This window comes from Pezoporus flaviventris, unplaced genomic scaffold, assembly GCF_033815535.1.
Source record: "Pezoporus flaviventris isolate CSIRO_AGI_PZ_B2104156 unplaced genomic scaffold, CSIRO_AGI_Pfla_v1 ptg000066l, whole genome shotgun sequence".
Taxonomy (NCBI): Eukaryota; Metazoa; Chordata; class Aves; order Psittaciformes; family Psittacidae; genus Pezoporus; species Pezoporus flaviventris.
In genome coordinates, this window is record NW_026892614.1 from 25,329,513 (window position 1) to 25,352,136 (window position 22,624).

General features: G+C 42.2%; 1 protein-coding gene across 10 annotated transcripts in view; it reads left to right on the forward strand.

Annotated features, from left to right (window-relative positions):
- Positions 1-301: 301 nt before the first annotated feature.
- The window catches only part of ARID1B (AT-rich interaction domain 1B), a 329,589-nt gene continuing 307,266 nt past the window's right edge, over positions 302-22,624 (forward strand). For 9 of the 10 annotated variants that reach the window (XM_061471608.1, XM_061471615.1, XM_061471609.1 and 6 more), the window contains exon 1: positions 302-2,082. In XM_061471608.1, coding sequence (XP_061327592.1) covers positions 331-2,082 — 1,752 coding nt within the window. In that variant the 5' untranslated portion in view covers positions 302-330. The remainder of the gene's footprint in view (positions 2,083-22,624) is intronic. The other variant, XM_061471613.1, reaches the window with a different exon arrangement.

Below are 22,624 nucleotides of genomic sequence, written 5' to 3' on the forward strand. Positions count from 1 at the left end.
CTTTCAACATGAAATCACACAGCGGGAACAGGCGCGGACCGTAAGGAGTTCTTACCATTTCTAATCTCAAACACGGACTCGGGGAGGGAAATCTCTGTATCTCGGTGCGTGCGGAGCGGTCCGCAGGGGATACTCTTGGCTCAGTCAAGTCCCTGCCCCGGCCGCTTCTTTTTCTGCCCCTCTCCGCGCCCTCCCCCACTTCTGCTCCCCCCCCCCCCCCCCTTCTGGGGGTGAGGGTCGATATTTTCTTCTTTTGTTGTTTGGTTAGCTTTTTTTTTGTTTTAGTAGTTAGTAGTATCAGCATAATTTCTCCGGACTCGCAATGTTGCGATGATCATGGCCGCGCAAGTCGCAGCGGCTCCGGCTGGTGCGAACAACAAGGGCAAAGCCCCGAGCCTGCCGGGCGGCCTGGGCCCGGATCAGGGCCCAGGGGTGGCCGGGGCCGCCGCTACTGCCGCTCCTGGGCCTGGCCCCGCGCTGGGGGTCGTTGAAGGGAGTCCGGCCGGCGGCAGCGTGAATAATTTAGATCACCATCTCCTCCACCACCACAGTGAGCCGCTGAACATGGCCAATAACGCGGCTCCCGCCGCTGCCGCCGGTAACAACAACAACAACGCCAGCGGCGGCTGCTTCTCCTCAGAGCCGGCTCTGAAGGAAGGTGGAAGCTCCTCGGCGTTATCTTCATCTTCTTCGTCTCCTTCCTCCTCCTCCTCCTCCTCCTCCAACCCGGGCTCGGCTATGGAGACGGGGCTGCTCCCCAACCACAAGCTGAAGAGCGTCGGAGGCGATCACCCCGCCGCGCCTCCCCACCACCACCACCACCACCATGCCCACCACCCGCATCACCATGCCCACCACCACCATGCCCACCACCCGCACCACCACCACCATGCACTACAGCAGCAGCTAAATCAATTCCCGCCGCCGCCGCCGCAGCAGCCGCCGCCTCAGCACCATCCCGTGCAGAATAACAACAGCAGCCTCGGCGGCGGCGGCTGCAGCGGCAGCAACAACAACGGCGGTGGCGGTGGCGGCGCTGCTCAGCCCAGTGCAGACATGGAGCAGCAGCAACATGGAGGAAAAGACAGTGTTTTGGGCGCTCAGGCCGAGCCCCCCCAGCAGCAGCAGCAAATGCTGAATAAAGGCGCCGACGAGGAGGAGATGCCCGGCAAGATGGGCGAGCCCATCGGCGGCCGCTACGATCACCCCGGCTTGGGACCCCTGGGCGGACAGCAGCAGCCCCAGCAGCCGCCCCCGAGCGCTGGGAGCGGCGGCGGCGGCCTCGGAGGCGGCGGGAGCGGGGGAGGCGGCGGCGGCGGCCCCTCCGCGGTGGGTGTCTCGGAGTTCAATAGCTATTATGGCAACGCTGCCCCTGCCCCTGCCAGCAGCGCTACGGCGAGCCGCGCCGGGCCTTGCTTTGATCAACATGGCGGACAACAAAGCCCCGGGATGGGGATAATGCACCCCACGGCGGCCCCCAACAGCATGGACCCCCTGCAAAACTCCCACGAAGGTTACCCCAACAGCCAGTACAACCACTACTCGGGCTACGGCCGCGGCCCCGGCGGCGGCGCGGGCGGCGGCGCGGGAGCTGTGGCGGCAGCGGGCGCCGGAGCAGGCGGCGGCGGCTACGGGAGCTCCGCGGCGGGCTACGGGGTGCTGAGCTCCCCGCGGCAGCCGGGCGGCGGCATGATGATGGGCCCCGGCGGCGGGGCCGGCCTCGGCAAGGCTGCTGCCGGCGCGGCGGCGGCGGCCGGCGGCTTCGCGCGGTTCTCCGGACAGAACCAGCACCCGTCCGGGGCCACCCCTACCTTGAACCAGCTGCTCACATCCCCCAGCCCCATGATGCGGAGCTACGGCAGCAGCTACCCCGACTACAGCAGCCCCAGCGCCCCGCCGCAGCCCCAGCCCCAGGCAGCGGCGGCCGCCCCGGGAAGCCAGCAGGCAGCGGCGGGCATGGGCATGGGCAAGGACATGGGCGCCCAGTACGGAGCGGCGAACCCGGCCTGGGCAGCGGCGCAACAAAGGAGTCACCCGGCAATGAGCCCCGGGAGCACCGGTCAGGCCATCAGCAGGACCCAGGTAACCCCTGCTCCCCATCGCTGGTGGCTCCGCGCCGTTCGTGTCGGGGTCGCAGTTTCTTTATAATTCACTTTTTCTTCCTCTCCCCCTCCCCCCCAACCGCCTCTCCTTAAAAAAAAAAAAATCTTGATTTTCTTTTTTTTTTTTTTTTTTCTTTTTTTCTCCGGGCCAGTTCTGCTTCTCAGTGCCTCCGCAGCAAGGGAGAGCAGCGCACAATGCGCGGCCCCGCCGGGGCCAGGGGTAGCGGAGCGCGGCTCTGGCTGCCGAAACCAGGCTGCTCTCGGACCCGCTTCATATTTTTGCTCCTTCGTTCCGCAGGCAGCAGCGGTGGGACGCGGGGCCCGGGGACAAGCGGCTCGGGACGGGGCCGGGTTTGGTTAAGGGGCTGCCGGGCCCGGGGGATACAGTCCATTATCGTTCACGGAGCCTTTTGCTGTATTTTATTTTTTTTTTCTTCGTCCTTTCCTCCCCCCCCCCCTCCCCCTCCGTCTCTGTTTTTAACCTGTTATTTTTTGTTCGGGCAGAACCCATTGCGCGCTCTTAGCAAAGTAGTTTGTCCCTGGCGGAGTTACCGCAGTGAGATCCGCGCAGCGCGCCCGGGATCGTTGTGATTTTTTTTTTTTTTTTTTTTTTCCCCTTCCCGATGGGAAGAGCGCGCGCACGCGTGTGTGCGCGCGTGTGCCCGCGCCTCCGTCCGCGCGGCGCGGTGCGGGGTGCCTGGGGCCGGTGACCTTACGGGGGACTTGCCCCACCAGCGTTATCGCGCGTGGGTGCGCAGAACTACGTTTGTGTCCCCGAACACACGCGGAAATCCAAACGGGAGGGGGAAGGGTGGACGGGAGAGGGTGGCAGCGAAGAAAAATAAAGAGAAGGAAAAGTCCTTGGCGTCGGTAAAACGGGCACGGGCACCGGGCTGGCCGCCACAGCCACACGCACCCCCTTGTACCCCCCGCCCGGTAACTCCGCCGATCGATCGATGAGTGGATGGATCGATAGATGGGCGCGATGATCGCGGCCGGCGGACCGCTGCGCAGCGCCTTTCCGGTGCATTGCGGGGAGCCGGCGTTCCGGGAGGCCGGTTCCCGCTGTAGGGCCGGTGCTGAACGAGGAGCGGCCGGGTCTCCTCCGCCAGGTTCGGAATTTGAATTGTGGAGGTAAACTGGCTGCACCGTCTCCAGACAGCTGCCTCCGAGTTGACATCTAATCTGCCATCTGATTGGCTCCCCGCTCGCCATTGGGCACCTCGCGCCGCTGATGTAAATAGAAGTGCCGAGCGGCGCAGTCACACGAACCCCCGCCGCAAATAACACCGGGCAGCCGCGCCGCCCGGCCGGGGGGAGCAGCCCCTCCGCCCGCTCCGGCTCCAGCACCAGCTCCGGCCCTACCGGCCATCGGCGCCTTCAGGGCCCAGGGCAGGCCCTCGCCTTTTCCCCCCTTCCCTTCCTTTCTTCCTCCCTCCCTCTTGCAGTTCGGTTCCATGGCGTGCTTTTTCTGGGCATTGTTTTATTTATTCTTTCAGATTATTAATTCCTAGCTAATTGGAGGCGGTAGGGGAGTACCTAGCAATAACAGGGCTTGGGTGAGGGTTTGGGATTTCAAGGTGTGCTCGTGCCTCTGAACGTGTTTTGTAACGTTGCAGCTTATGGATATTATGCAAGGGATTAGTTTCTTACTTTATTTTTTTTTTATATAAATAATCCGGATGCTAGTTCCATTACATTCCTCTTACCTTGATACCTAACCTGTGCATGCCTTTTAAAAACATCATCTCGTTTGCGTGTGGCTGCTGTAGGTGAGAAGACGCCGCGTATTGTACAGAGATGGGGAAAAGGAGTCGTTCTGCCAGAGGTTGCGTTTGTCTCATTTCTGCAGCACATCCAGATATTCGGGGGGAAAATGCGCTTTTGGGTTTGAATTGTGTGTAGAGGACTTAAAGAAGCATCGGGAGTTGTTGATCTCATTATTTTTTTTCTACACAAATGTGACATTAGGCTTGAATTCTCAGTAGAGAAGTGAATTGTGTTAAATGGAGTAGTGCATTAGGATTTTATGGGTTTCTTTTCCCTTCGACAAGATCTTTCTATTAAGAACTGTTAAATCTTTTAATAGCTTTTAACAACAAGGACTGGCAGGAACAAATGCGGGCGTATGCTTTTGGGATCCTCAAAGGCTGGATCTTTCCATAAAGTAATAAGCAGAACCTAGAGAAAACACCATTTAATGTGGTAATTAGTGTATTAATCCTGAAAAAAAATAATGCTAGAAACCCTGGATGGGCTGAATGTATGTGTGTTTGTCTACTTCCAGCAGACCACTCCTGTCACGTTTTTAGTTTTTGTTCCATTTCTTTTCTGTTTCTTCTAGGGAAGTAAGATTTTTCGTTTTTTATGAGTGTTATTCTTACCTTTTTTAATTTGCACTGGTAAAAGGGTCACTGCAAGCCATAAGGTAATGAGGCCTTGTATCCTATACCTTTAGTAATTCATTTTAAAAGATTTGCATTGTCTGATTGGTTTTGAACACAGCTAGTTTGGAATTAATGGCTTTAAAAGCTCGGAAAATTGTTGGCAGATAGACATAGTACATGTTAGTTTAGAGCACTATTCCTTTACAGCAGAAATTGTTTAAAGTATTTTATTTTTATTGGAGGAGTGAGAGTAAATTCATTATGTCCTCAGTATGACCCTTAGAAATACTTCCTTCTATGTATGGGTTTATGTGCTCTCTCACAGTTTTTTTTTTTTGTGTGTGTGTGTGCCATAAGAATTAAGATGCAGCTTAGAAAGAATATTCTGGCAAGGGCATAATTTGATTTTTTTAAAATTATTTTCCTTAAAATAATTCTCATAAAGGCAAGTTGTCAGGGTTCCTTATGTTATGATATTTCCATCTAACCAGTAAGTGATTAAGGAATTTTGTTATATTTTAAATTAATATTTTTTTAATGTGTAAAATAGGTTGTGTCAAATAAAAGATATAACTTACAGAACACTTCTTTCATTTTTTTTTAATGCCCATGTGTCACTTTCCATGTATGTTGTGTCATTATGTAGAGAAATTAGTTACTTTTTGAAAGAGAAAACCATAATGTTCAGTCCAGCATTTGAACAGGAGGCTTTTTTTTTTTAATAATCATCTCTGTGTGTACTCTCTATATGTGTATGTGCACATTAGAATATACTCACTTGTGATATATCTTTGGAAAGCAGATGATGATTTAACCCTACACCTGTAAGAAACTGTCGGGCTGCTAACAGAGAACAAGGACCTTCAGTAGGCTACAATATCTGAGATACTTGTTGAGGAAATTGTTGCCTCAGCATGGGTAATTTCTATAATATGCAGAACTGTGGCGTCCCAATCTGCCTTGACTTCTGTGCTTGTCCAGCCTATTAAATTAAGAAAATTTTGTTTCCATTTCATTTATTCACCTTATCCGATCGTGAGACAAGATGTAAGCTTGAAAAGGAGGCCTCTTGTTTCTGAAGAAACACACGTTTTCAAAGCAGATGGATATAGCTCATGCAGGTATATTGATTTGATTGTGGAGGAGACATGTGATGCTGGTACAGTACCTTCTCATTCAGTCATTTTGATTATTAAGTCCTTGACATTGTACAGCTATTTAGGCTCCTGAAGCTGCTTTTATGCTTCTGATTTGTCCTGCCGTTTCTTAACACATTAGCTGGCCTCTGTGTGTGTGCTTTATACACTTTGTTCTTCTTTGTGCACACATGCAAGATTTACCCACACCTACAGACAAAGAGAGAACCTGGGTCTTTTCAGGAGTACCTGTATAGCAAGTGTTAGGAAAAATTCTGTCTAGCCACTCTGAATTAATGTGCGTATCAGTCGTTTGTTTTGCAGTGGAGAAACTCTGAATATGTCTGATTCTGCAGCTCTTTCTATGCCAAATAGTTAGCCTGTGTTGGGAGCCCTAAGCCAGGGCTGCAGCATCACGTCCTGTGCCTGAAGGCCATTAAACAGCTGTTAGTGTGGTGAAAAGCTTCTTGATGTCTCAATGGGAGAATAAAATATATTTTTCCCTGTGCATTTTGGAATAAACAGTTTAGTATTCATATAGCTTCTATTTAGAAGTAGCAAATAGCAATATTCTCAGTTAGTAGCATGTATATATATATTACGACCATATATTTGACACTTTGTGGTTTGGTGTTCAGTTATGGGTTTCTGTAGTAGCGCTTATGCCTACATATTGAACAGCAGGACCCTGTGTATGAGATACAATAAAGAAAGAGAGATGCAAGCCTGTCTACTGTATTACTGCCTCCATCGTGTACTGATTCTACAACTAAGCAGTCGATTGCTGTCTTCTTGGCATTCTGATCCAAATCTGTGGGGATGAAAAGGCATGTAATCTGTTGCTAAATTTCCTAGTTACATATGTAATGTGAAATTTTTGAAATTACTAAGTATGGTCTGTTAGGTGATGCTGTTTCATTTTGAAGTAGTGTCTTAGTTAAAACTAGATTAAATTTGTGCAATAAAAATATGCTTGGTTAGCTATTGATCTTTTTCTTTTGCACGTCAAATATTTTATTACAGGTATTTTGACATTCTTCTTGTTAACGTGAGAATGGCAGTAGTTTATTTATCCTTGTGTCCTTAAGATTGTACCTTTGCCCTAACTAGTTGCATTTCAGTACTTTTTCAGAATATGCCATTTATCGGGAGGCTTTGAAGATTCTCTGTGGATTTGTAAAGTAGTGTTGCCACAGTCACTGTGCATGCATGCTCAAGGCTGCAGAATTTCAGTAGCATGTGTTTGTGGTAGGCTAACTTGCTAGAATATATTTTAGAATTGTGATTATTAAGGTACTTGGGGGAAAAAAGTTTCTTTCAATTTTGGGCTATTTACATAGTGCTAAATACATGTTTTGGTAGGACTGAATGAGGACTTTAATTAAACTTAAATTAAAAGTATACCTTAGTGGTTTTCAAATTTGTTTTGAAAACTAGTAATAGAAAGGCGCTACTAAGCAGTGTTGTTTTTGTACTGCTTGGTGCTGAGAGAAGCAAATAAATATGATACATGGAAGTCTTGTGGAGCCAATTGTATTAAAGTAAAATGTATTTTAAGGAAGCCTTGCCTGTTAGTAAATTTAAATATTATTTTTTAGTAAAATTGAAAGCTTTCTCTGCAGTTGATGTGTGTTTTGCCATTCAGATCATAAGGTTACCTTTAGAATTTTTCTGTTATCAATCGTCCCTCTTTGTGCTCACTTTACACACAAACGCGGATGTGCTGGCACCGGGCTGCAGTGCTTGTGTTGCAGGTGGGCCACAGGACTTCTGTTGTTGTACTTCTGTTTTGGGAGTGTGGCAGCCAGTGATCCACCAGGAACACAGGTTGGCTCCAAAAGGACCAAACTCGTCCAGGGCAGTGTCCCACTGCAGTCAAGGAATCTTCAGGGAGGAATGTATCCCAGGATACCGATGTAATTTGTGAACAGTGCATTTTTGGGACAGTAGATGGCTAATTTATACAGGACTACTTTTAACTATCTTTATTTGCTCAGTAACAACATTTTTTATGCTACCTTTCTAGTGTGCTGTGCCCTGGAGTAAGAGATGATTCTTCCTGTTGTACAGGGTGGGGAAACGGAGATACGTAACACACACCTTGCTTTAGACAGGCACACCTTGGCAGAACTGAAAATAGAGTTCTCAGAAATAAATTGGGTCTCAGTGCCATAAACTTCAGCTTTTGCATAAATCCAGTCTTACTGTGAACACACTGTTGTGGGAGAATTTAAGCTTTACGGTCCTCTATTCAGACAACTGAGAAGGCAAATGACTGAGCGAAATGAGGGATTTGTCTGCTGTGTCAATATAGTCACCTTAAACTGAAGGCACCATCATCTAAAATGCAAGTATTCCTTGCACTGTTTTATCATTGCACATGCAATGTCATCTATATAAAGTTACTCGATTTCTCCTAGAAATTAAGCTCTGAGGAAAATTGAGTTGAACAAGTGCCCAGGAGATTTGCTGGTGTTGCAGAACTTGCCTTCTGATGAATACGATGTACAGAGAACAAGTATGTGCTGGGGGTGTGTGGGGGTGCATGCGCAGTCTTCCCTGCTGCCAAGTCCAGTTGTTTTGTGTGGCAGATAAATTGTCTTCATTTCTAAAATGAACAAATTTGAGGCAAAAATCACAATTGTTGTTTCTTGTTTAAAGATTGCTTTTCATAGGGGAATTGTTCTTCCTGCAAGTATGAAGTACCTTTTAGCAAACTTTGTATTCCCTGTATAGGATGCTTATTTCATCTGAAGGCATCTGCAACTATTTAGAAAATTCTGTAACCTGAGATCATTATCCTGTTGATATTATCAAAATGTTTCATTTATGTTTATTAAAATCTGTGTGAAATCTGTGTAAAAGTTTTCAGCGGATGTGATTGAAGCAGTGTTGATGTATCATGCATTTATATTCCATGTGTAGTGGAAATGTTAATTTCCTTACAAACTATGAAGCCAAGTCATGAGCCTGCTCAATTTCTGAATGGGTAGTGGCTAAATTGTGGATGTAAAAGAGTTTGGTGATTCTGCAGTGTGTGTAAGGAATTGCGTTCAGTACGAAGCTATCAAGTTGATCTACTTGCATATTACTTCTTGCATTTGAGTCATGGCGAGTTTATTAACTTATGTCAGAAAGACTGAGCATGTGTAGAAGTATGTAACCTATTTATTAGTTTCCTTTCTCCAGTTTCAAGGACTGTTAGTTTAGTTAATCTTTTGCACCTGAACTTGCCCAGTTGCCAAATGGTGTTCTGCATTTAGGAATTCACTGCTGTGCCTTCTCTTTCCAACCTGCACTGTGGCCTTCTCAGACTTGAAAAGATACTGAATTCAGGTTTGTGATCTGATAATCGCTTATGAAGACATTCATCTGAGTGGTAGGCCATCTGACGCTTCCAGCTGTAGGGCTGTGTTGCTGATCTCTTCCTTCCACCCCCACATCCCCCCCAGTATTTCTTTGACCATTGGGGGTGGGGAAGGAATTTTCTGCCAGTCTTTTTTGTTGTTGTTTTGTTTGTTTGTCTGTTTTTTTGATTAGATGTATGTGGGATTTTTGTCTGTTACTTATTTTCTTAACTTGTTCGCTAAAAAATAATCATGAAAATGGGGAAAACTTAATGTATAACTTTTTTTCTTTAAGGGATAGTGTTACTTGTGTTACTAATAGGGTCTTGTAAGCTTCTGCTTTAAACTGTGTTTTTTCAGTGAGAGCTTTGTTTGATACTTACTTTAGGTATCCACTTACTCAAAAAATAAATCTTGGGTAGTAGGGTTTTCTGTTGGGTGTTAGTAATTTTTTTTTTTACCTGTATTAGTTATCAAATGGTTTTGATTCTGTGGAGTTACTGAATCAACTTATTTGCCTTTTGACACCGTGTGGCCAGGTCCACTGAACTTCTGTTGTTGTAGCTGAATACTTAAGTTCAGGGAATTAATTGCATCCCTGACTAATAGCTGTTGTGGCAAACCCCTCTGTATTTAGTTTACCATTGGTGTGATAGTGTGTCTGTGCTGGCAAATTGAGCTTTTATAAGGAGGCTCTCATGAGAGGTTTACAGGTATGGCTGGTAAAGTAGAGGTAACTTGCTGAATTTTCCACAAGGTAGGTGGTTCCACAACATGTTTTGGTTGTGTTTTAAAAGCAGGAAGTGATCTGTGTTATGCAGGTAAGAGGGTTGTCTTGCTGTAGCACAGTCCCTGCTATAGCTGGTTTTCACAGAAGAGCCTGAAGTTTGAGCATGGTTGTTTTCTATTTGTTTGACTGAAGAAAGAAGATTGGTTCAGAAAATCTCAAAAGGAGAGATCCTGTTTTAAAACATAATTGTAGTCATGTGTGCCATTCCCAGTGTGGACATGGCTTAATTTACAGATTGATTGAAGTGGAATAGTACCTTCTTTACACAAGCAGCGAATTCAGCCATGGTAAGTAAATTATGTGACTTCAGGAAAATGGTATTAGTTGGGGATTGGTGAAACAGTTCTGGATAGTTGTCTGCTGACTGCATCATCTAAAGGTTGCTAGTTTCACTGTTGGATGCCTCAGTTTCTCTTTGTTAAAGTAAGGATAATATTTCCCTATTTTTAAAAGTACACCTCAAATAATTAATTACAGTATCATCCAGAATAAATAGGCAGCCTAAATACTTGTTACGTGTCTGCGCTGTGCCTTCCTCTCTGTTTGGATGGGATCTGAGACAAGGTGTTCCCAACACCGATCATGTTATTTAGTTAACTTGTCAGGCTTACTTGTTTGTAAGCAAGGTACTGAAACATCAGCTGTAAAAATTTCTTTTGAAAGCACAAGGACAGGATTTGTAGTTCTTAAATTTTATTCTTTTAAAGTTAAAAATAAAGATAAGGAGGTTTGTTTTGACAGCATCAAAGGAATATGCTGGTTTATTTGCAGCCTTTGATTTGGATGGAATGTATGGAGTTCTGCATTTTTTTTTTTGTGTAGCAATTCACGTTGTGAATATTTTGGATATTCTGTTTATATGAGGTGGTAGTATTGATGTCTTACTTACAGGCATGATTTATGGAAAATAATTGTGCTTTTGTGATTTTTTTTTTTTTTTTTTCCTACTTTAATTTACTGTTGCTTGAAATTCCCAAGTCAGGAAAAATGAGTGTGTTCTTTAGAGCTCTTGCTGTTTTAAGATATTTACAGATGGTCATAGATAGAGGCTATTTAAAGAAATATTTCTGGAAAAATACAGGTAGGTACATAGGAGGCTGCTTTAGCTGTGTACAGGCAATAGCAAAATAATTTTACTTGGCAGTTTTACTCCCATTTGACAGCGCTTGTTTTCTATAAACAGAAAGGTAGGCTTCTGCGAGGCAGTGACTTCATGGTGCCCTGTGTTTAGCGGTTGTGAGGAGTGCCAGTAATATATAGATAGCTGTTAGCTGGTTGTATTCCGTTTGGGTAATTGTTTTAAACCAGAGTTATGCTTGACTGAGGAATTTCCAGCGGGCAGAAAGGCTGAACCTGGCGATTGAGGCTTCCTCGGGGAGGGGAGGGAGTGAGCTGCTTTCTGGGGCCGGTTACAAACGTGGTATTTGTAGCGTCTGTAAAAGTTTAACACATGAAGCAAACTAGTTAGCTTGTATAGAGTCACATGATCAAAATATTTTTCCCCTTGCCTCTGCCAGAAGCTATCTATTGCTTTTCAACAATCTCGCTTGTCGGGCAGCAGGCCAGGGTGTGCGAGGCGGCCCCTTACGTGAGCTGCTCCATTCTTCACCTCCCCGGCTGGAGTGCCCTGACCTTCACATATGGAGATTAGCCATGTGCTCCCGCAATTGAAACTTGCTGCCTCAGGAAGAAAGGGGGGTAGTGGTGCTGTGGGTTTTGTCTTTTTTTTTTTTTTTTTTCTTTTTTTCCCCCTCCCCCCCTTCTTTTTATTCCCCGGGGAATTTGACAGCCATTCATCCCTGACCTGGGCAAAGGTAATGCAAGGAAATTGGACTACAGTGGCATGCGGGAGGGAATGGGAGCATGGGCCCGCAGGTGGGCTGCTGCGGGAGGTGCCGGTGGAAAAGAGAAGTTTGGGGAATATTCTTGTTCATATCAAACGATAGTTCTTGACTGCGTGCCACTGAGCTGCCTTTCAGAGGTTTTCTCCCATGTGACCCTCTGCCTTCACATCTTCAAAACAACGTTATGTGGAGTGTTGCTAGCGGTTTTCTTTAAGTGATGCTTGGTTTACTATTAATTTTGTAATTTTTGCTAATAAAGAGATGTTCTGTTTGTTTGTCTTGTATTTTGATTTACATATTTTTTTTCTTTTAAATCCTGAAGCTAGCACGTATCACTTGTGCCAGGTTGGGGGGACTACCACAAAACCATTTTTCCTGCTAATAAACTGTAGTAGCTACTGCTTCAGTGATGTTTTGGGGATTTTAAACTTTCTATAGAATACTCTTTTTGTTGTTGAGCATGTGGTATGCAAATACAGGGGAATATAGTATACATAAATACAAAGTATTTTGTTGTGGTTTCCTTTTTTTAAAGCATTAAAAACACATTTTGCTTTTCTAATAAACCCCATAACCAAACCTTTTAATGTTTTGATATAAATAGCAATTACACTAACTGAGATCCAACCACAACTAAAAGAAAACATTTAAAATCATTCAGAAGAACAGTTCCTAACTTAATTGAGCTCTTCCTTTAAAGAGGAGGGGCTGATGGGGCAGCGTCTGAAACAAACTCACTTGGGTTTTAGAACAGTCTTCTTGAAGTATTCAATGTGTCAGCATGGTTGCCAGCATTTAAAAATAAAGATTTATCCAAGAATTAATTTGGGATCTGAGGGCTACTGCTGTCTGTGCTGTCAAGAGTTTTATGTGTGAATGCTGGTGACAGTCAGAATGTTTTCTGGATGAATTGAGACCCTCAAAAAGTATTAGATTTAGGGACATGGGCTGGTTGTCTCATACATTGGGATACTAGTTAGGGATTTGGTTGTTAATGAGGAACTTGCCAAACTCAGCACTTCGGGAACTTCAGAGGGATCATCTGCCCCAGGAAGATGTTACATAGCCCCCCCATTCCTCCTTGGGTTCTTCACAGTGCATTTTAATAATACTAGCAATAAGAATAACATGCTTTGTTATTGGGGGAGGGAGGGTGAGTGTTATTTTGCTATAGAGGGTGGTTGGCAGAATGGAGAATGGAAGATTAGTGGAGCCCACTACTTTTTCTGGAGATACTAACACTTTTTGTGTGTCAGCCTTGTTGTGGGATATGATTGCTCAGGGCTCTTCCTCTATATTTTCTTCTGCAGGGAGTTTGAGATTTGTGGATCATTTGCTTCTGTCTTCTTCCCGAATTTACACTACTTTCTTGTATCCAGATGATGTCATCTTTCTTTTTGCCCCTTTGTCTTGTGATACTTCTTTTTCTTTTAAGCTCTCTGAAATTCCTCTTTTTCCAAATCATTGGGTGATGGAAAAACCATTCCTCTTGTCTTCTGCCATTTTACAGTTGCTGGAGAGTAAGTAGTGTGATCACATATACAGGGAGAAAATAGCTTTTGAGTGACTGTGATACCAATCCCTCCCTTTTACTTGCGTTTGTTCCTTTCTGTCCACGGAGGGGTCTGTGCACAAAAGTTGTTGGGGAAGGAGTGACAGCAGGGAAAGTGCCTTTACCAGCCAGCTTCCTGTGTAGGCTCTTCTAGTGACTCATGGTGAAGCTGCATTAAAAAAAAAAAAAAGGCCATCAAAAACTTGACCAGGCACACAAATCCTGGTGAAGTTTAGCATTTTTATGAGTAGTTATGAGTAGTCACGCAAGTAGTTATCTACTTGCTTGTGCCCTATTTTTTTTTTTGGGTTCCTCTAAGTAACAGCAGAGAAAAGAGAAGAAAAGGAAACAAAGGACACAAAACCAAGCTGGAATGTAAATGTTGATGTGCACAGTTTCTTTACTTTTTACCTGGCATGGCAGCTGTAATTAAAAATTTCTATATTTGCTCAAAAGATATTTGAAAAGATGTCAGCATGGAAATTGAAGTATGGTGTTGCTGTGTATGTGAAAAGTGTAGAAAAGACAGGAACTGAGAAGAAACTGTGTGTAATTGTCTGCATTAAGTAATGAATGTGATGTGCTAGATGCAGTCTGTGCAATTTTATAGTACCTGATACTTCATTTCATACATATGTTTTCCTTTTAATTTTCTCTATAGAGAGTAGCAAGCTGCTAGCAATGGTTGTTTGTATTCCGCTGTGTCATATTTTATTTGGGGGGATGTAGCTAGTTATAGTTGGTGAATGAAGCCTGTTTAAAAAGTTAAAGTTCCGTTGTTCTAGGAAACTACCTTAGGAATTTGAAGAACAAAGGCCAATTTCTTCTTGCATGGTAGTCTCCAAATTCTATTGCTTTGTCTCTAAGAAGATCTAGATGTTTATTTGCAATAATCTTGTTCCCTAAAAAAAAAAAAAAAAATCTCAGATGTAGCCATGATAGTTACTTGTCGTTTTGGTTTGAAAAAGTTGAGTCTGACTCTACCCTGTTTGTTCCCTCCATCTACTCTGGCTATTAACATTCAGTTTAAATTTTTACTTTGCTCGGGGTTGGTGTTGTCTTGAAGAGATGGAGGAAGAAAGTAGGGGCTTTTTTGTTAAAGGCTGCAGCTGATCATGGCATCATGACAGAAGGTTCAAATAATTAGGATTTCTGATGACATTTTTGCTTTCTTAAGTCCTTTAATTCACATATGGTTGTCTGTTTTATTCGAGCAAGTTGTCTCAGCCAGGGTGCCAGAAGTGGGTGTATATATTCTATTGTAGACTGAAGGAGATGATGAACATGACTTTTTTTAATTACTGAGGGCTTTCCCCCCTCACTTCTCTCTCCCTCCTGCCTCCTCCCCCCAGAAAAAATGATACTCATCTGATACTGAGCATTCAGTAAATGTTTTGGTGTTTTTAGATTAATGCTTGGGAATAAGCAGGGAGTATTTTTTATTTTTGTTTAATTGAGCTCATTCTTCAGACATTTATCAGATGATCCAAGTGGGTATTCCTCAGAAAGGCAGCTTTTTATTCTTCTTGGCTTTTGAGGATCAGGGGCTGAAACAAAGAGCAAATTGGCAAGAGAAAGGTTGTAACACATAAAAATATAGGAAAATGTGTTGAATTAAATGGGCATGTGCCTTTTGCGTAGATAAGAAGCCAGAATTTCTTCGAGGAAAACCGAAGAAAACTTGAAAAAACTAATTTATTTACCTCTGCATTTTTCTGTAGCCTGTTGTTCTGCTCCTTGGCCACTCTTTTATCGAGTTGTGTATTACTAAAAGATCTTACACCAAAGGGTGACTCTAACGATCATCTGAAGCTGATCTAAGATTTCACTTCTGCTGAAAAGACCAATCCCACCCTTTTATGAGCTCCCTGCTGCTTCCCTTGTGGCCTAAGGTGAGTCCCATCAGCTCACTGATTTGCCTGAAAACTAATCCTGCCAAACAAAACCTGTGAATGGTTATAGCTTTCAGCCAGGTCATTGAGCTGATCTGACTTTCAGCACTTTCCAGCACAGACGTAAGGCAAGGGAGAGCCTGGCAAGTTCAGCCGACGGTTAGGGCTAGGGCAGGACAGTCCCTTTCTGGTAGTTGTACAGGTCTGTTATCAGCATAAACTCATCATGAGACTGTATTCTTGAGTGTAAAATCACTCTGCAGATAGACAAATATTTCATTTCTCAGTGTTTCTCTAGAGCAGAGAATCATTGTTATCCTCCTCTTAAAAAGGAAAGAAGCTGACCCAGAGGGTAAAAGAGATTTGTATTTTTTTTTCTCACCAAGATGATAATTATACAGAATGTACCGATTGCAGTGGCTAAATAAGCCTTCAGTAGCTTTGAAATACTAGATTTCAAGGGTGGGACTCATCTAACCATATGTATTGTAGGCATTTACACCTGATCTTTTTGTGTCTCTTTGATGGAAAGAAATAGTCATTTCTTGGTGTGAATCATCTCATCTTGAAGTAGACATGTAATGCAGGTCTAATGAATCATGCTGCTAAAGTTACATGTTTTTTCCCTTCACTCTAAAGAAGGTCTAAGCCGATAAGCTCAGGTGCTGATGTCAAAGGGCAAAGTGAAATTAATTTCTTCCGCTACTTGCAGTGTTTGCAAATCATACAGGCAAATGACTCCAGACTTCTGTTGGAGTTCTGGGCGGACTAACCTTCCTCTCATTATCTTGCTAACCCATAAGAACTAATGGTTTTAGTACCCATTTCCTGTTAAGCTTGATACATTTCTTTTTTTATAATACCTATTCAAAGTTTGTCCTGCTGTTCCTTTTCTTTTGATATGTTAAATTTTTGCATGTTTCTTTTCAAGTGTCTTTGTAGGCATGAGGCATACTGGCAAATTTGAAAATATCAGGATGAGCTTCCAGATTAGTTGACCTTAATGCTTAGGTACAAAATTTCCATACAGAGGTGTGAACTCTGGATTTGGAAATAGGGCAGCGGTTTCGTTGCTGCTTCAGTCCATTGAAAACTCTTTGCCCATTGCTGGTACTTCAGCTGTGGTGAAGTGGGTGCTTCTGGAAAGAAGCTGCCATAGTGGTGGTCCTTCATGCCTAGCACTGGTGCTCTCTGCAGCTTGTCAGCCCTCTTGCTTGTCAGTCCAGGGGTCTGTCTGTGGGGCATCACATAGGGCAGTGAATGCGTTGAGTGCTTTGGCAGGACTGAGGGACTGTGCCGGGCACAGGAAGGAAGGGGCAGCTCGAGGGAGCTAGTGTCTGTGGGAGCAAACAAGGTGTGTTTGGACTGCTATGGGTACATTCCAAAACAAAGCAACAAAACCCAACCTAATGCCGATGGATGAAATTGCTCAGAAATATAGAAGAAAACACGGGGATGCCCGTCCTGCCAAGAGCCCTTTTTGGCAAGGCAATTTTATGCAAAATTATTGAAGAGGAAAAAAGGTATTTTTCAAAAGAGATTTACCTGCACGTCCTGCGAAATGGTTACAGTAATCCTTTATTCTCTCTAGGGTCACTTAACCTTTCTTAGTAGAGTGTTTAAAATGCCTAAACTGAAACATTGTTCCTATTAATAATTTAGCTGACATCTTTGTGGCAGAGTGTCTGCTTTCTACTTTTTGAAGCCTGGTGTAATCACTGTTTCCATTTGCTCCCTTTGTTTTGTAAGGGATCTTTCTGAAACAGTGACAATTTATTTGGCTTACCTTGGGTTTGGAGCTGAGTATCCTCTAAAAAGTTACATGTTTTCAAAAGATTCTGAAGACATTTCTGTAGTTTTATCGTTTGTTTATCTTCTATCGTTCTTTCTTACATTTTGAAGTTCAACTAGTGGTATGGTTTTTAGATGTACTTTTTGCCCTCCAATGTGTACGAGGGGCAGAGGAGGAAGTCTGGCTTCCTCAAGGTTGGCTGAGATGTTTTAACTTCTATAGCAAATGAGGTGAGAATGACATTGTCAGAAGGATAGAGACTAAATTGTTGAAGCACTTGACTGTTTAAAGTAGCTGGGGATGTACTGTAAAAGGTGCGAGTCTTAACAGTCAAATGTGTAAACAGCACCTTCCTTATTCCTTCCTTGTACCTGATTTCTCACCACTCGCTTTATATGATGAGAACCTAAATCAGTGTGGGAGATATTGCAGTTGTTCTGAAAGTGTTAGTTTATGATCCCTCCACCAGAAGAATAATCTATTGCCATATAGGATAGCAAAGAGAAAAGCATTTTCAAGAAAGATTAATTGAAGTAATTCATCACTTTAAAATGAAGAAGGTTCATCAAACAAAAATAAAAGCTAAGTATTTTATGTGTGTCTATTGGAATTTGATAACCATTTGTTTTGCTAGAAAATATATGTGGACTGGGCAACCAGTGCTTGTCTACACAAGGAAATTTAATGGTACAACTATGTGCTATAATTATATGCTATAATTATACCAATATAACTCCCTATGGAGACACTCTTATAGCAGAATAAGAGTTTACACGTTTTATCTTACTCTGCTTCCAAAGCATGAAAGCTTAAGTGGGAAAGGGTACTCTTATACTGGAGCAAGTTTCCACACAGAGCTAGTTATATTGGTATAATTATGCATTTTTTTCCCTTCAGTGTAGACAAGTCCCTAGTGCCTTTTCAGCTTTGAACTTTAGTTAAAAATTTCTTGGTTGTGATAAGTGTCTAAGCATTTTCAGAGTATATTTTTATAATGGGACTTGGGTATTTAAACCAATTACTTTGGCCAATTAACAGTATCCTGTGTTGTGGATAACAATAGGATGTAAAAAGAGATCAAAATTTATGTTCCTAGCTGCTTGGGTATATCTGCATTTTTCATTTCCCCCTCTGTGGTTTTACAGGTATCCAGTGTACAATGCAACAGGTGGAGAAGTCTTTGGCTGTCTAATGAATTCTGTGTTGGACACTTTTTGTCTCCTGTTTCTCATTATTTCTCAAGTTTTTTCTGTGCTGTGACTGTAATTGCATATATCTCTGTGGATCACAGAAAGAAGCTTCCTTGATGAAGTTGGAAAAGAAACTCTTCAAAAAATGTGAATTGTTTGGAGAATTGCTGAAATTTATTGATCTTCATCTCAAGACAGTTAGGACCATAACTGACTTTCTAGGCAGATGTTGTGCAAGGAGTAACTCAGATTGGTTGCAGGGAGAGGAGAGGGTGCAGGTGCATGTGATGTCGTCAGAGGAAGGGTGATGTTTAGAAGGTACGTTTGGTAGGGGTGATTTCTTTATTCTCATTCAGTCAAAAGTGGGTATGTAGAGAGGTATTTACATGGATGTTGCTTTAAGTTGGCCATCTCCTCTGGTTCTCTTTGCTGCTTAAAATATAGCATGTCTCATTCTTCACACCTCCCCCAAAACAGGAATATGTAAACACTTCTTTACAGTATTTTAGCAGTTTCTGCAGATATCAACACAAATTCCTTTTAAATGGTTTTTGTTGTATCTTTTTCACTTCTTAAGAAGTGACTGGTTTGAAAACATACTTTTTCATCCTCTTAATTTTCTTTTGTCAATATTTCTAGTACATATGTAGTGTTATAATGTTCATGTTGTCTCATTGTGTTAGAAATTGAGATTTATGACATCAAATGAAAAGCAAATGGCAGAAACAGAAGTCTTAAAATAAAACAGAGGTGATGTAATAACCTCCAAATCATAGAAGAGCAAGACTGGAGGGGACATCAGGAGGTCATTTAATCCATCCCTTTGCTCTGACACAGGATAGCACAGACCTAAACCATTCATGACAGATGTTGCTCTATCCTGTAGTAGTAGCAGACTGAGCAAAAAGGAATAATTTATGCATATACTTCTACCTGCCCTCCCAAAGCTTTGTGCAAGCTGAACTTGCCATGAAATTGGTGTGAGAGGATATGTGGATTCATACAGGATTATTTCAAGTGTCTGAGTTGTTTCTGGTTTTTGGAAATGTAATGTCTTCTGTCCAAATAGTCTAATGATGTTTGTGTAGTTCTGAGCGTAATGCCAATTTCTAATTTTATCTGGTTGTCTGTTTTTCAGGTGTATTTCTTCCTGAAAAGATTCTTTCTCTGTGTTAGCTTTGTAATGGGTGTCTTATCCTCTTGGGCATTGAGCAGTTTAGTTTAAAAATGTGTAGCATTTTCTTTTCATACTTGACAGTATTTTTGGTGTAGAAATCAGTGCCAGTTTTCCTTTTTTTGTTCAGCTTCTTTCTGTGTGAAACAAAACTAACTACTGGTAGGAGTGTAAAGGGAGAAGGGGAAGAATACATTCAAGAAATCATAGTAGTTGGCAGAAGAGCTGGGTTTAGCTGAAATGCCAGGTTAGATATGAAGTGAATAATGTGGCTTTAAGAAGAATAAATATAATGTACATCTCAGAATTTTACACATGGTATCTGCAGCTCTTTAATCGTAAATTGAAGTTTGCAAATCAGTGTCAGATGAGTAACATCTTTCTCAATTGAACAATACCTAGAACTGGAGTTGCAGATACTCTGTTGCTAAAATGAGTCTTTGGGCTTGTTTGATCTATTTTACCTTTTAGTTATATCAGCTGAGAAACACTTGTCTTTGGCCTAGTCAGAAGAGGTCATTTAGTGCCAGATTATTTTGACAGAATGAACTCTTTTCAGCCCTCATCAGCTGCAGGAAGAGGCTGCTATAAGTTGCAGCCTTGGAGAAAGGAGAAAGATTAAATGTAAATAGACTTAAATTGCTGTTGCCCTCAGAAATGGTTTACTTGGACATATGGGAAAGCTTCCCTATACCTGTACTGCTTCAGTGGCTTTTTTAAGAAGATGGTAATTTCCTCTCTATTTTACCATTTCATCTGATTGTTAATTTTAATTCTGGTTTAGATTTGGTAATTTTAGGAAGTTGGGAATGCTGTATTTTGTGTTGCACCCAAAGGGTGATCATTAATTCTGAGTATCCTATCTAATAAATGAGGTTTTTTGAAGGGTTTTTGGGAAAGCTGTGTTGCTGTTTTCACACGAAGACTGATGTGGGCTCTCTTAAGGACTGGGAAATAGGAGGTGGTCATAGAAGTGGAAAGAAACCAAGAGTTTTCAGGGAGACAGAATTGAAAATAATGGTTTCTGCTGTGGGAGAGGGGAGGAAATTCTATGAATATGGCATAGTCAGGTTTCCTGTTAAATGATGGTTTTGGGATAAGAAATACTGAAGTGGATCGGCTTTCCTGCTTTCATATTTCCCAGACCAGATACGTCTCATATGTTGATTTTTAATTTAATTTTAAATGGTGTGATATTAAAGAAAATTATGGCTGCATATTGAAAACACATGCCTTCTTTGTATAGAAGCTGAAAGTTCTGGATACTAGCTATAATAAAACCGTGCACTTAATTCTGAATATCCAGGCTAATATGGTGCAGAGGTTTGATCCCATGATTAATCCTGCTTACATATTTGTGCACTTACCCATGTGCATGTGTTACATGCATGTGTTTCTTTGTGCTGAGATGCTTTAGGATGTTTCATAGTCTGTCAGTGGTTGTGGAAGAATTTGTCCCTTTTATAGTGATTGTGAAAAGAGCAGTGAAAGCGTAGCAACTTTTGCTGGTTTTGAGTGAGAAGTAGGTGAAGGAACTAGGGTTAAAACAGGATTTGACTTGGTTTAAACCCAGGTCAGAGTTTTTTTTTCTGAGTAAACCATAGGGAAATGTGTATTTATATCCAGATATGGTTTTGGAGGTCTGTTACATAGATTTCTTTGGGAGCCATTCCCAAATCTCCATGAATTTTTAAGTTTGTTTAAAACCTGTGGGTATTAGAGCTAATAATCTTTTTTAATCAGTGGAGCTTTTAATTTTCTTGCTACCATTATTGATTTTGCTTACAAATATATTTCTATAATTGCATGTATGTTGATCTCAAGAGCATTTTTTTCTTGTAGATATTAAAGTTTAAATCTGAACAGATCCCTTAATACTTTGAGGTTTTGTCTTGCTGTGTGTCTCTTAGTATGGCTGCTACATGCATTATAGTTCTGGAATTACTCTGTTGCAGGATGTTCTTGCCACCACCACCTTTACAGGGAAATTTACAACTCCTGTAATATTTGTCCTTTTAATTCTAAAATCCAGATGAAGCATAGTCCCAGGAGTGTTGTTTTGCTGTTGAAATGTAATCTTTTTCAGATGATACATGATTTAGTTGGAAACAAATTAGCAGCTATGCATGCCTAAAGAAAGCAATTTAATAAACAAGATTTTTGTAAGACCTAATCAGAATTGTAAAATGATACTTGGGAATCAGTTACATTAAACAAAAGAGCTGGTGAGAATGTAGGCATGTGTGTGAATTCATGGTTTCCAATCACATTGTTCTCTCAAGTAATACAAGGTCTTCGACCTTCAGTCTGCTGTTTTTTCTAATTTATTACTTAACTATGAAATGTTTTCAATCAGTAATGAAGATTTCCACTCATAAGTGTAGCTTATTCTGGGGATGGATTTTAATTTTTATTTTAACTACTGAAAAAAGCTGTTTAATAAATGCTTCAAATCACCTGCTGCTGCTGGTGAATTTTTATTTGTTTTTATCCTTCCCAGAAACTTAGTTCCATGCTTCTGACAGTGTCTGTGTTGATGAGGAAGATCATTATAAATGCAAAATAATCATAGGCAAGTACTCATCGAAATTATGTTGCTCCAGCTCCACAACGTGGGTGTCTAGCCCCAGATGGTCTGTTTCTGCTTGACCCTTGGACTGAACTGGTGCTGCTGGTATGTCTCTAACTGGGGCAGTGGATTTTTATGATGTTCAACCAGCGTGATACAGAGGCTGTTATGGAATGATTGTAAAAAAAGGTGAACCAGTTGGTTTCCAGGTAACTATTAATATTTTGCACTATTTACAACCAAGATTTTTCAGCCTTTACAGGAACAGTTTTAATGTAGAGAATGTTACAAGAGAAGCAGTTTCTTGGCAGTTAAAGAAGTGACAAGGCTTCTGTTATAGAGATGAGTTTGCCTTCCCGTTAATCCTGATCCTAAATATATCCTTTAGGGATTTTGCATATATTGTCTCTAGCTACAGGCTTTTCCCTGTTTTCTTATTTAATTAAGGCCATTTCTTACCTAATTAAAAAAAAAATGTTGAAAAGAAAAAATACTAGATTAGCAAGTATGCTACCTGCTGTGAGGCTAGAAACAAAAAAAAAAAAAAAAGCAAACCAGAAAATCAGTGTTTTACACTGCTTTTTAATGTCCAAGTCTGCTATCATTTGGTGTGAGTAGCATGACTGATTTGTCTCCTTTTCCTGAGCTGCTTTTCTTCATGGTATGGCAGTAGAATATAACTCTTAAAACTCTTTGGCAACCATTTCTCAGTGTGGGCAGAACTTTCTGAACTTTCCTTAGTTGCCATCTCATGGTATATCTATGAAAAAGACAACTAACTACTTTTGTTGCCCATGGTGGAAATTTCCGTTCTGTTATGCTTCTTTATGCCTATATTCTATCCGTTCT